Source organism: Petromyzon marinus, chromosome 22 (genome assembly GCF_048934315.1).
Source record: "Petromyzon marinus isolate PM22_M1 ecotype Great Lakes invasive population chromosome 22, UKy_Petmar_22M1.pri1.0, whole genome shotgun sequence".
In the NCBI taxonomy this organism is placed as follows: Eukaryota; Metazoa; Chordata; class Hyperoartia; order Petromyzontiformes; family Petromyzontidae; genus Petromyzon; species Petromyzon marinus.
In genome coordinates this window covers 11,058,039-11,071,037 of record NC_133688.1, presented here as the reverse complement: position 1 = coordinate 11,071,037, position 12,999 = coordinate 11,058,039, and the positions used below count along the sequence as shown (strand labels likewise).

General features: G+C 53.7%; 1 protein-coding gene across 3 annotated transcripts in view; it reads right to left on the bottom strand.

Annotated features, from left to right (window-relative positions):
* The window catches only part of HMCN1 (hemicentin 1), a 279,869-nt gene that overhangs the window by 72,312 nt on the left and 194,558 nt on the right, over nt 1-12,999 (bottom strand). For all 3 annotated transcript variants that reach the window (XM_076068718.1, XM_076068719.1, XM_032959068.2), the window contains 11 exons: nt 12,633-12,778; nt 10,456-10,606; nt 9,688-9,882; nt 8,153-8,266; nt 6,825-7,012; nt 5,261-5,357; nt 4,134-4,295; nt 2,606-2,719; nt 1,735-1,940; nt 1,310-1,391; nt 374-505 (listed from right to left, as the gene is read on the bottom strand). In XM_076068718.1, coding sequence (XP_075924833.1) covers nt 374-505; nt 1,310-1,391; nt 1,735-1,940; nt 2,606-2,719; nt 4,134-4,295; nt 5,261-5,357; nt 6,825-7,012; nt 8,153-8,266; nt 9,688-9,882; nt 10,456-10,606; nt 12,633-12,778 — 1,587 coding nt within the window. The remainder of the gene's footprint in view (nt 1-373; nt 506-1,309; nt 1,392-1,734; nt 1,941-2,605; nt 2,720-4,133; nt 4,296-5,260; nt 5,358-6,824; nt 7,013-8,152; nt 8,267-9,687; nt 9,883-10,455; nt 10,607-12,632; nt 12,779-12,999) is intronic.

The following is a 12,999-nucleotide window of genomic DNA, read 5'->3' as shown; positions in this document are numbered from 1 at the left end:
CTAAACGAGACCCATCACCCGTGTAAGAAATCGAAATAAACTTTAACCCTTTCCGATGACGTATGTGTACGTCATCAGTTTTTCTTCCAATTCCGAGGCTCCCACAAGACCATGCAAGAGGGCGCATGGCACAGTTTGGCGCCAGCAATCGTAGAGTGCGGTCGTGTCGCTACGGTTCTCCGCGGCGAGTACAATGTCTTTGAAAACAATGGCGCTACGCCTCTCTGAATAAAACTAACGCAAACCGCTTGTGCGTTTAGAGATTCAGCGGCGAACGGGACGCCCACCCTTGCAACTTGCAGACGTCTCGGAGGGGGAAAGGGGATTCACAATGTGCAACATTCCCAGTGAGGTGGCGTCCCGCGGCCCTCACCTAAAGCACGGCCGTTGTGCAGCCACGTGATGGCCGGCGGCGGGATGCCCAGGGCGTCGCACGCCAGCGTCACGGGGTTGCCGATGATCTCGCTCGCGTCCTCCTCCGGCGGGCCCTCGATGCTCGGCGGCACTGCAGACGCGGAACCGGCGCGGTGCCGCACGTTCAAGAGGCGCCGGCGCCGCCCCCCCATGCGAGTCGATGCCGTTGGCAACGATTCCGGGGTCGCGGATCCGTTTGACATACAGACCGCGCTTAGCGCTCAAGATGCGGACCGTGCCGTCAGCGGCGTGCCACGCGACAAAAGGTGTCCTTCCGGATCTCTCGCGGAACAGTGCAACACTTCGCATTCGGGAACGCGCGCGGAGAGAGCAGAGCAGCCGCTCTGAGGTGCCACGGCGCTTTAGATGAAAAGCCACTTTTTTAATATTCTCGTTTCGTATGGCTGACGTAGATGCGGAGCAACAACTACGATTTCACCATTCAGGTGGTCCAACTAGACATATCCGCGTCAGGAGCAGCGGAGTGTATCGTCATCACTGTGATGCCTCCTTCGTATTTGTGGAACGGGCATTGTGTCGTTATACGTTGTGCGGTCTCTGTTCTGGATGACGACAGTCGTACACGACTGGAGAGTTTTTAATAATAATGTTTAAAACAACACTCGTTGTGCTGAAACTGAAAGTGGCGGCCAAGGTGTAGAAGGCATCTCAAGAGCACGTCCACCAAGAAGGTGGAGCGATGAAATCAGTTCACGTGCAGGTGCCGGATGGACCGGTGCACTGCGAGGTTGCGGCGGCTTTGGAAGGCCTTCATTTAGCAGTGGATCGATCATGGCTGATGATGACGGAGAGGATTGCACTGGCGGATCAGCGAGTTGCCTTTTTGTTTTGAATTTCTATTCAGTGGCGTGCGGTTGGCGGCAGTGGACAGTACCGTGAACGGTGAGGTGGAAGACCTTGTCCACCTGCCCGGCCACGTTGGTGGCCTTGCACACGTACTGCCCGGCATCGGCCACCTGAGACGACAGCATCGCCGCCGGCAAAAGCACGTTTCAGCATTTTCCCCGCACCTTCAATTGCCACGGTTGGCTAAGTACGGTGTGAAAGGAGCTCATACGTAGGTACGGCGTGCGCTCTCTCAGCCAGCGACCTGTGGCTGCCTGCGCAGACGCGCAAGGACGGCCAGCTAAGCAGCAGCAGCCTTCGCATTCGTCGACATTGCTTCCCTCCCAAAGCAGCTTTGCACATTAACACGCGTAGTGAATACAGATTCGAACAAACATCAACAACAACGACGTCGTAAACAATGACGCACACGCCTCTCCCCCCCCCCCCCCCCCCCCACGTCTCGGGGTGCACCTCCGCATCCACGAGCGTCAGCACGTGTCCTCCATCCCCGCGCAGCACGGCCTTCTCCGACTCCGCCAGGGGGCGGCCGTTCTTGTACCACGTGACCACGGGGGGCGGCACGGCGTTGGACTCGCACTCGAGCGACACGGAGCCTCCCGCTCGCACGCTGACCACGAGGGGGGCCTCACCGCCCCCGTCGCGGATTGTGGGGGGTACTGGTGGGGGGAGTGGGGGGGGGGCAAGAGTGGGGAGGGGGTGACAAGGGTGGATATCTTAAGCCGGGTGCGAGTGGAGATGATCGACTGGGGTCGGCAATGGATCGCAGAGCGACCATAAGTGTAGTTGGATCCAAACCCAGGCTTACTCAATTCAAACTTAGGAGCACAATAGCGCTGGCTCGGTGCGCATCCTTTTGCTATTGTTTTTATTACGATTCAATAAAATGAACACCGCTTAATGGGATGTCAACTTTGGCCTTTATATGGATAGACTGGTCCATTTTATAGTCACCTCCAATGTCCATCTGCTCCAGACCACCAAAAGACACGACAGCAGCCACGCTCATTCGAACACGGAGAAACCACATCAAATATGAATGAAAATAGCAATTCACTTTCACACAACGCAATGCCCAAAATGGGAATAATGTCGATGCGATCACAGCGGATGAACTCACAATGAAGCGTACGCACATCAGGAATTTTGTCGATGGTAACACCCTTGACCGAAAGACCCAAGACCGAGAAGACACGGGAACCGTGCGTCGTAGTCACGTGCCGAACCGGGTCGGCGGGCGCTTCCACGCCCAAGTCTCGGCGAGTGGACGAGGCCGAGCGGAGTGAACGCGAGCGGGCGACGGGGCGGCGCGTGCGACACTCACCATACACAGTGAGCACCACGTGCTTCTTGGCCTGGCCCGCGGCATTGATGGCCACACAGGTGTAGCGTCCGCCGTCGGACAGCTTCGCCCTCTGGATCTGCAAGATGCGACCGCCTGCAGGCAGACATCGATCCGAGGGGGTTGCGAGAATTAGGCGGACGCTTTGCGGAGCGATCTTCTGCCCAACAACGCAAGCGTTGCTTCTGCATCCGGTGCGCGGCATCAAAGTCCACGCTTGGACTTCATCCCCTTTCCCATTCCGTTAGACGGCTGTAAGTGGCAGGGTGGGTGGGTCTTGTTCACCGCTGAATCTTGGAACACGCGAGGAGTTCGGCGTTAATTTTATTTAGAGAGGCATAGCGCTGTTGATTTTCACGACATTTTACTCAACGCAGAGAACCTTAGTGACACGACCGCACTCTATAATAGCTGGTGGCAAAATGTGCCACAAGCCCTCCCGCATGCCTTTGTGGGAGCCTCAATACCGCTAAAGCTATTTTATTTTAGTTTATCTTCCGGTTCCGTTCCGATGACAAAAACGCGTATGTCATCAGAATGGGACAGGGTTAAGATAGAATTCAATGGAGAGCTGCAGCATCCATGGTCTCCTAGTGTGAGCGCTAGCCTCGTCCATCTCATGGTTGTTGGATTCCTCTTCGCCTAGCGCTTCTCCGACCGAGATCGATGCTCTTCTGAAGTCTACCACATTGTTTCCACCTGTCCTGTCCGTTCAACTGCCTGTGCTACTCCACCTCGTCATGGGCAATGTCCGCTCGCTGACTCTGCTGCGCAAAGCTTTGCCCCCACTTCGTCTTTGACATCGCGTGCTGCCGATCTCCGAAACTCAATCCCACCTCTCTCTTCGCACTTGATTACAGTCGATGGAATAATCAGTCCACAATGTCAACCTGGTCACCACTTACACGTCTGCACTACCGACGCTAGTTAGGTTCACAATGGTAAATTCGTTTTTCGTTTGTTGTCCTTCCCCTGCACCTCCCATTAGCACGGTTCGCTACGTACGGTGTGAAAAAAGTTCAACATACATACATGCATACAACTCTAGCAATGCGAGAAGGCACAAATACAAAGACCCCCCATGTCGCCTTAATAGACTGTTGGGGCAAGCGAGCACCTATGAAGGTCGGCAGGACAGACGAGGGGGTGGGTGGCCAGCACCACGCCCGGCCACCTTTGTCTATCCCGGTGGCGATGTTTACACACCGCACCAGGTACTAATTTGAGGGTAAGTCGACCTAGGGCAGACCGGTTCAAATAATCGTCACTGGTGTTCGCCATGAGCAGGAATCGAAACCGGGTCGCTGGGTTCATAGCGCAGCTTGGTAACCACGGCACACACGCACACACACACACATCTGTAAAGCAGGCAGGCAGACCGGCAGTTTACGTATCAGTTGCGGACACAAAGTGAGATTCCGTAAACAACAAACAACAACAACGACGCGATCCTTCTACAAGCGAGACCTGGGATGAATGCACAAGAGAGGTAACTTGCGTGCGGCCTCACCGGGAAGAATGAAGAGGCTCTTGCTTGGCTGCAGGGGCCTCCCGTCCTTGACCCAGCCGAGCGTGGGCGGGGGAAATCCCGTGGCCTCGCACATGAGCGATATGGGGTTGTCCACCACCACGTGGAGGCTTTCCGGGTTCGTTCCCACGATCGCCGGTGGCACTGCGGGGTGGGAAACACCACTTAGGTTGACTGGCGACGTGTCGCTGCTGTTGGGAAGTGATGACTTCATAAGGTCGCACTGATAACGCCATGAAGTGCTTGTCACAAAGGAATCACGATGCCTTGCTGATCTCGTCAAGAAGCATAACGCATCATCACCTGAACTCCGGTCATCCTCGCTGTGGCTGCTTTTCCATTGAACAAAGACGGTCACCGCATCGTGCGCTTTCAGATGCGCTTCTGCGGCCGTCTGGAACGCTCTTTCTTCCGATATTAGGAAGTCACTGGAGCTATGCACTTTTAAATAATCTCGATTGAAATCTAATTTCTTTAGAACTGCTTTTTGCGTTTAGTTTGTTGTCCTTCTCTCACACCTCCGATCAGCACGGTTAGCTACGTACGGAGCAAAAGAAGTTCAACATAGAACAATATGTGACTTCCTGCGCTCATATTGCTCGGGCAGGGTACCGGTTATCCGGAAGAGGTTCCCGGTGTGCTGTTTATGTCCTTGCTTATGACAGTCCTAAGCCAGTGGTGGAGATTCCAACATTCAGGTCAATCGATTGTGTGTCTACTATTGACTTCCCACAATTTGGTGTTGCCGTTTTCGAACCTTAGAGAGAAGTAGGGCCGAGTCGACCCCAACCGGGATCTGAACTCTCAACCATGGTGAACTGAATCGGTTTGCGCAGAGCTTTGAGTGTTACCCCCTTGTATGTATAGCTGGCTACTCATATTTCCTCCGACATAAAGCCGAACACTGATTAATGGAATTGGCAAAACATCCCAGGACAGGAACCGCCGGTGAGGTTTTTCTGGGTTGAAGGGCATTCATATTGATTATCGTTATACATGAAATATTATTACGGCTATGCAGGAGACATTATGGTTGGAGGCGAAGGTACGAACGATGAATAGGTGTGTCTTCAGAAGCCAGGTGACCCATGTTCAAGTGCAAAACTCACCGTGGACGTTGAGGTTAAACAGCTTCTCCGCCCGACCGGCGGAATTCTCAGCGACGCACGTGTAACGTCCCGTGTCCATCACCTGTGCACGCTCAATCTATTGGAAAAACAACACCATAATGGAATTGTTTTTTTTATCATTGAAATTACAGCCCTTCGTCAATCTGCTGGTGGGCGAAGGCATCCCTATCACTTAAATTATGTGTGTACATTTTTTTTAACCATACTTCACCATGCTGGTCAGTGCAGGTTGATGAACAAGGGGCCCAAGACTTTTTAAACATTAAATATCACGCACCGCTCACTCTAGCTACGGCCTGTGCCTCAGTTTATAACCCAGATGCACACGAAGCACTGTCCCATTGGCCCAGGAAACTCAATGAAGTGCAATCACATAATCCGTTTCAGTGCCAAAAGTAAATGTCTCTCGAGACATGAGGACAGGGGCAGTGTCCACCTCTGTTGGTCGTCCTGAGCCAACTATGAAAATTCCACATTCCCATGACGGGAAGCAATCTCTCCACAGGACAATTACCATTGACTTTGTGCAAAATGGTACTTATTTTAGCGAACCCATTGTGGATGATGGGCTGAGATGAGGACCTGACCAATATATGAACACATGTCCTTACGATCCCGACTTCAGTTGCCATTAATTACATCTCACGTGTGCTCTCAGTTAGATCACAGGATCTGTAATATAAAAGGAACAAAATATATCAACCTAGAAAGCTCGCATCGTGTCTCAAAACTATTGCTATGGGGTCCTGTTTGGAAAGTTTAGTCTTGAGTATTAGCACACTGGAGTTGTCAGAGAAAAGCCGCTCAAAACCACAAGACATCCATGCAAAAAGAGCTGCGTAGCTCATCGGATTCCTCCAGTCTAAATAAATATTCTGAAAACAGTGAAGAACACTCAATTATTCACGTTTTTATCCAGGAGAGCCACGCTGAATCGTATAACTCTTTGTCAGGAGGGCCCTGCGATTGGATTTTCATTTTAAGACGTCTTCAGCCCATCAGTGAGTTTCATACAAGTACGAGTAAACCGGAGCACGCGGAGAAAGACCCGGGCGTGCAAGGAGAAAACGCTCTATCCCCGTACAGATGGAAACAGATGGCGATTAGTCCACTTGCCGCCCTGCCTTCTCCTGGCGAGCGAGTGTATAGGGCACCTCGACGCCCACGGGAAGGGCGCTTCACAACATTTGTGTGCGGCGATCCACCAACCCCCCCTCGCTGCATCCACAGCGCTGGATTTACAGGCCACACGCATCACAGCCACCACTGCCCGGCTCAAACTTCACAGACAAGTCAAAAACCTCGTTGCTGTACCGCCTCCTGCTGGCAACTTATCCCCCACCCCCCGCAAGGCAGGCGTCAAACACACGATGGCTAAAAACGCCCGCGCGATCCGCCAACCCCCACCTCCCAGCCGCCGCATCACAGGCAGCCCGTCAAAGCCACCGTCACCGGAACAAACGAGGCTGACGCGAATTCGGGGCGCGCTGCGCCTCTCTCTCTCTCTCTCTCGCTCGTCCTCCGGCTCCCGGACGTTTCCCACCTGAAGAGTCTTGCCGCCGAACAGCAAGGAGTGTCTGCCGTCCGCGGAGACCGGCCGCCCGTCCTTGAGCCACGAGACGGAGGGCGCCGGGCTCCCGTCGACGGCGCAATCTAGCCGGGCGGTGGCATTCACCGTCACCGCCACCTCCTCGGGCGCCTCCCCGGCGCCGCCCCGCACGCTCGGCGGCACTGGCGGAGGGGGGAGGTCGGGGAGAGAGAGTCGCGGCGGAGCGTGACGTTAGCGGTCGCCCGAGCAGAGAGAAGCGCGTTGCGAATGATAAAAATGAAGACGATTGTGCTTGGCGTCGTCGCACCCCCCACACACATTTCCCCACTGACACATCCCCTCCTACGTGCCCCACCAGACGTACCGTCACTCGACCATGCAACTCATCGATTACCACCACCCCACGAGTCGCCCGACCTCCCCAACACACACACACACACACCACACCTTCACGTCCTCACTCGCCTCTTCCCACAACACTCCTCAAAGCGTCACCGCCTCCACTGTGGTCTCTTACACTGAGAACGCTCACCCACCATGTGGGACCACCGGCTCGCTTGTTGAGGTTTCTCCGTTATGCTTCACCTCACCCAACTACGCCTGACCATAAGGCTGCATCTTCCACTGCTTTCCTCATCTTAAATTGAATGCTTTTGGTGAAAATTAAGAGGATTGAGGTGACAGCCGAAGGCTGCAGGCTGCAATGTACTTTGGCAGTGATCCGCACCGATTAGCTGCTATATTATAGTGCCCCCCCCCGCCCCCCCCCAAACGCACGCTAACCAAGGGGGGCTTACGAGGCGCGACTGTGAACACGAGGCCCCGGGATGGCAGTGGCGGCGCTGCTTCCGACGACCGGGGTACGATACTCAAAAGTGTGGCACGATCCCGCAACGGTAACTAAAGGCAACGGCCACGGCAAATAAAATAAAAAAACGCAACAAAGTTGCATTTAAATGAATAGGCAGTGTTCCATTTAAGCAAACCGTGATCCCTTCTGGCAATTGGCTCAAATGAGAGCTGAGAAGGTAGTTCACAAAAGGCGTCTTCGGTCAAACATGGGAGCGACGAAAGCGACGACGTCATCCTGGCGTCGTCAACGCATCGGTGCAACGACATCAGCGGGGACGACATCATCGACCCGAGCATGGCGACGATGTCTTGCCTTGGGCACATGCTTGGTACGGCTGCGTGCTCGACCTCGTCCGTACCGAGTGCACGTGCCCATTCTGGGCATGCGCGCTTCCGTACCGAGCACCCTCTATGAGCACTGTTCACACCGAGCACGCGTGCGTCTGTACTAAGCACGTGCGCATCCGTACCGAGCACGCGCACGTCGTAGCTGAGGGAGTCCTCGCCCGCGTCGTTGACGGCGACGCACGTGTAGCGGCCGGCGTCCTCCACCTGCGCCCGTGGGATCTGCAGAACGCGGCCTCCTGGTGGGCGACGGGGAACAGAGAGTCAGCGTGTTTAGACAGAGAGTCAGTGTGTTTAGACAGAGAGTCAGTGTGTTTAGACAGAGAGTCAGTGTGTTTAGACAGAGAGTCAGTGTGTTTAGACAGAGAGTCAGTGGGGGGGGGGGGGGGGGGGGTGGCACATGCCCCCCCAATGATCCCATCGAAATCCCTAATTTTGATCGGATCGAAATCCCTAATTTTGATCGGATCATTGCGGTTTATTAGTAATAAATCGGCATTTTGCGACCCCCACTGCCACGGTGTAACATATTATTACGTGCCAGGGACTCCATGAGATGATAGGACAATAGTCTGAGTCCATAATTGGCAATAAGTAACGGCAAATCAGTTAAAAGTGACTCACATAATTGTGCGCGGTTGCATATACAGTCCACGACTTCCCTGAAGGCATTCACCTTCAGCGAGCGCGATGCCGATCACACAACGCGGTTCGAATTTGACCCTCGATCGATGGCTGCGCCATCGCCGCACACGTGTTGAATAAAAAGCAAGGGACAAGTCCTGACTTACTAACAACTCCTATAATTTTTCATTGCTGGAGGGGTTGCCCCCCTTTACCTGAAAATCCTGGCTCCGCCATTGAGTCAGTGAGCAAGCATCTATCAAGGCCCACACTGTGCTCGAGTGAGTGGTGTGGCCACAAACACACCTGGCTGCCCCAGTGATGATGTTCACACAATACACTGGCTACTCGTTTAAGGCCCAGTTGACCTAGGGTATATCCATGACAGGTTCAGATAGTGCCCGTGTCACTGATGTGCATCGCCAGGAATTAAACTCAATTTCATTGGAATGCCAGTGTATTTCCTAATCACATCACAGCCAACTTTGTACACGTGTACCTGACAGCATTGCATAGGATGACTGTGACATTACCATGGCATCAAAGGTGCCATTTACAGATTAAAACTTGATACAGACAAATGCAGACGAGCGTGCCTGCATTCGGCACGAGTCAAGTCAGTTTATGAAGTCTTTTCAGTCAGCTGGCCAGGATTGGGCAAAAACGTAGCCTGCGAGCACATGCGAGTGTGGGTTCTCTTGCACACTTGCCTCAAGCGACCTCGACCGCTCGCAAGCAAGCGAGAAGAGACAGCGATCATAACAACATCGGGCCATGCCGTGATATCCCCTTGTACACGGTACAGCCCTCTTTGACAATCCAATGCTCTGCTAGATGGGCGTCTCCTCCCTACGCCTGCCCCTGGTCGACCGCACCTGGCACGCGCCGGTCGGCGCAGGTCGATTAAGTTGGGCAGCATCATCCGAGGGAGCGGTTAGAAGCACAGCACAACGACGGATGGATTTTCCTGCCGCTCTGCCCAATGCCGCCGACCACTTTGAACGACCGCAAATGCCGCGAGAGCCGGGCCGGGCACCTGGCAGGATGAGGACCCTGTCGCTGGAGGAGAGGGGGCGGCCGTCCTTGTACCACGTGAGCATGGGTGGCGGCACCGCGTTGGTCTCGCAGTACAGGGAGATGGGGTTGTTGATGACCACGTCCTTCCCGTCGGGCCTCCCCGCGTCCGTTCCGCCACGGCCGGACCCCGCCGGTTTCTGGAACGCGGGAGGCACTGCCGACACGCGGCCAACGAATGCACGGCGGGAGAAAAACGTCAACATAAACGGAATCAAAGCGCGCACCGGCTGCTGCATTCTTTTTTAGGAATATTACCGTGTGTTTGTCCTTCCCCCGCACCTCCGATTATGCCCGATGGGAAAGAAGTTCAACGTACGTACGTGCAGATATACGTCGAGCGGGGTTTCCAGCACGGAAGTCGTAACAACAGTGCACATTTATTAAATCCTGCTGCCTCCGTCCACCCGGCAGTGTAGATGCGTTCACCACAGTTCGTCGACCGGCAGCTCACGTGTGGGGCGGTAAAGTATGGGTAATCCCACCTCTTCTAAGACATCGGGCCAGCGTGGAAAAGTAGGCCAAATACGCTCCAGAGAGGGGTTCTCTCGAGCTCCCTCCCTCTTGCAGAGGCCCTTCCGCCAGCAGTGGCACGGGCGAGCAATTGCAGGGCCGCGCCTCACGCTACCGTTACACGTGCGGAATCTCGGGCAGGTGTGGGCGGGGCAGCCCTGATTAGGGGCCTTGAAACTTGCACCTTCGCTCCGTGCGACACCGCGTCCCCGCTCACCCTGGATGTTGACGTCAAACTCCTTCTCGTCCTCGCCCGCCAGGTTGGTGGCCACGCAGGTGTAGCGGCCCGTGTCCGACACCTGAGCGTTCTTTATCTTGAGGATGCGACCGCTGGCCATGATCTCCAGGTGCTCGCCGCTGCTGATTTGCTGCACGGACAGCATTGAGGGGGAACGCCTGTCAACGTCTGCCCGCCCGCTCGTTCTTTCGTCAAACATTGCAACGCATTCTCGCATTGAACGCAATGCTGTTATAAGTGTGATTGATCTTCATTTGTGCAATAAATAATAATAACAACAATAATGATAACAGCGGTGTAACGGTGAGCGCACTGAACTGGCAGTCCGGAGGTCGCTTGGTTTGATTTGAAACAACGGGCCAACTTTTGTAATCCCCCTCGCGCAGCCACCTCTGTCCACCGAGCAGTGTAAGCGGGTTGAGCCACAGTTAGTTGATGATCAGCAGGCCGTGCGTGGTGGGGTAAAGTGTAGGTACTCCAATCTCTTCGAAGACACAGGCCCGGTTGCAAGCAATGGCGTGAGCAGGCAACTTGCAGGGCTGCACCGCGTTACTCAACTAAACTAAACTTTTTATTTTACCGGGTAAGGCCCACTGAGCTACGTAGCTCTTTTTCAGAAGCGACCTGGCCACAAATGATAGCTCAACGAAGTGGCTTAACATATGGAAATGTATAGCACCCAACTACCGGAAAAACACGTGTTTCTAAATGTGGAGGGAAAAACCAACTTGCAGGGCTGCACCGCGTTACTCAACTAGACTAAACTTTTTATTTTACCGGGTAAGGCCCACTGAGCTACGTAGCTCTTTTTCAGAAGTGACCTGGCCACAAATGATAGCTCAACGAGGTGGCTTAACATATGAAATGTATAGCACCCAACTACTGGAAAAACACGTGTTTCTAAATGTGGAGGGAAAAACCAGCGGACCCGAGGAAAAATCCACGCGATCAGGGGGAGAACGTGCAAGCTACATATATGCATCAAGCTTCAGGGTTGGGTTCGAACCCATGACCTCCTGCATACTAGGTGATGTAGTTAACATCTCGCCAAACGTGGCATTATTCGACTTTTGTCTCAAGTCTCTTTGTCAGGAGAGTCCTGCTCGAAATGTTGGACTAATTTATTAACGAATAATATAAAATAATAAATTTAAAATGCCTCCTGTGCCCAGCATGGCCATGTCCTATTGGTTCACGCAGGGTCTCGAGATACGATGAACTTTATGGAAATATTTGTTTTTAATTGTCACTGTGAGTTGCAAGTATTCATAATTGAGTTGCAGTAAATATGATAAAGTTTGTATAATAGGCTTTGATAACTGCACATGATGGCGTACACTCCACATGCCACGTGATCTACAATGTCCGGCGGAAAGTGTTAATCAGTAATAAAGTGCACATAAATTATGATGATGTTACAGTTCTTTGTTAATCCACTGCTGAAATGAAGGCCTCACCAAACTGTATTGGTCCTTAGGATTGAATGATATTATTCACCATCTTGTCTGTTGCAGAGTGATCAAGGAAAGGTGTCTAGATCTGGTTCAAATATAACCCACAGGTTGCCATGGTGCCATGATGAGGAACTCAACTCAGGTCGCCAGGTGTTCATAGCGCGGTGCACTAACCACTGCGCCACTGCTCCACCCAGCAAAAATGTACCAGGCAGCTATACCAGGAATCGGATCATTAAGCCCCGTGCAGGCTGGCTGACCTCCAGACAACCGAATTGACCCTGCCACACGAACGCAGCCATGGCAGGCACCGCTCTCTCACGTGGCTGCTCGCTCTCTGGCTCGCTCACCTGGCCACTCCCTCCCTCTCTCTCTCTCGCTCACCTGGCCACTCCCTCTCTCTCGTTCACCTGTCTGCTCCCTCCCTCTCTCACTTACCTGGCCACTCCCTCTCTCTCTCACTTACCTGGCCACTCCCTCCCTCCCTCTCTCTCTCATTCACCTGGCCACTCCCTCCCTCTCTCTCTTGCTCACCTGGCCACTCCCTCCCTCTCTCTCGCTCACCTGGCCACTCCCTCCCTCCCTCTCTCGCTCACCTGTCCGCTCCCTCTCTCTCTCACTTACCTGGCCACTCCCTCTCTCGCTCACCTGGCCACTCCCTCTCTCGCTCACCTCGCCGCTCCCTCTCTCTCGCTCGCTCACCTGGCCGTCCTTGTACCAGCGCAGCACGGCCACCGGCACCGCCGTCGCCTCGCACTCCAGCGTCAGGGAGTTGTTCACCTTGAGCTTGATCTCCTTGGGGCTGAGACCCACCCCTGGGTTGTCATCTTTATTGATGGAGGGCGGGACTGGAAAACATGGGGGCAATCCTCGATGAGATGTACGTACGTATGTTGAATGTCTTTCGTACCGTACGTACAAAACCGTGCTCATTGGAGGTGCGGGGGAAGGACAATAAGCTAAACATAAAAAGCAGTTCTAAAGAAGAGTTTGTCAATCTAGATTATTTGAAAGGGCATATCTCCAGTGGCTTCCTAATATCGGAAGGGAGAGCGTTCCAGACGGCCAC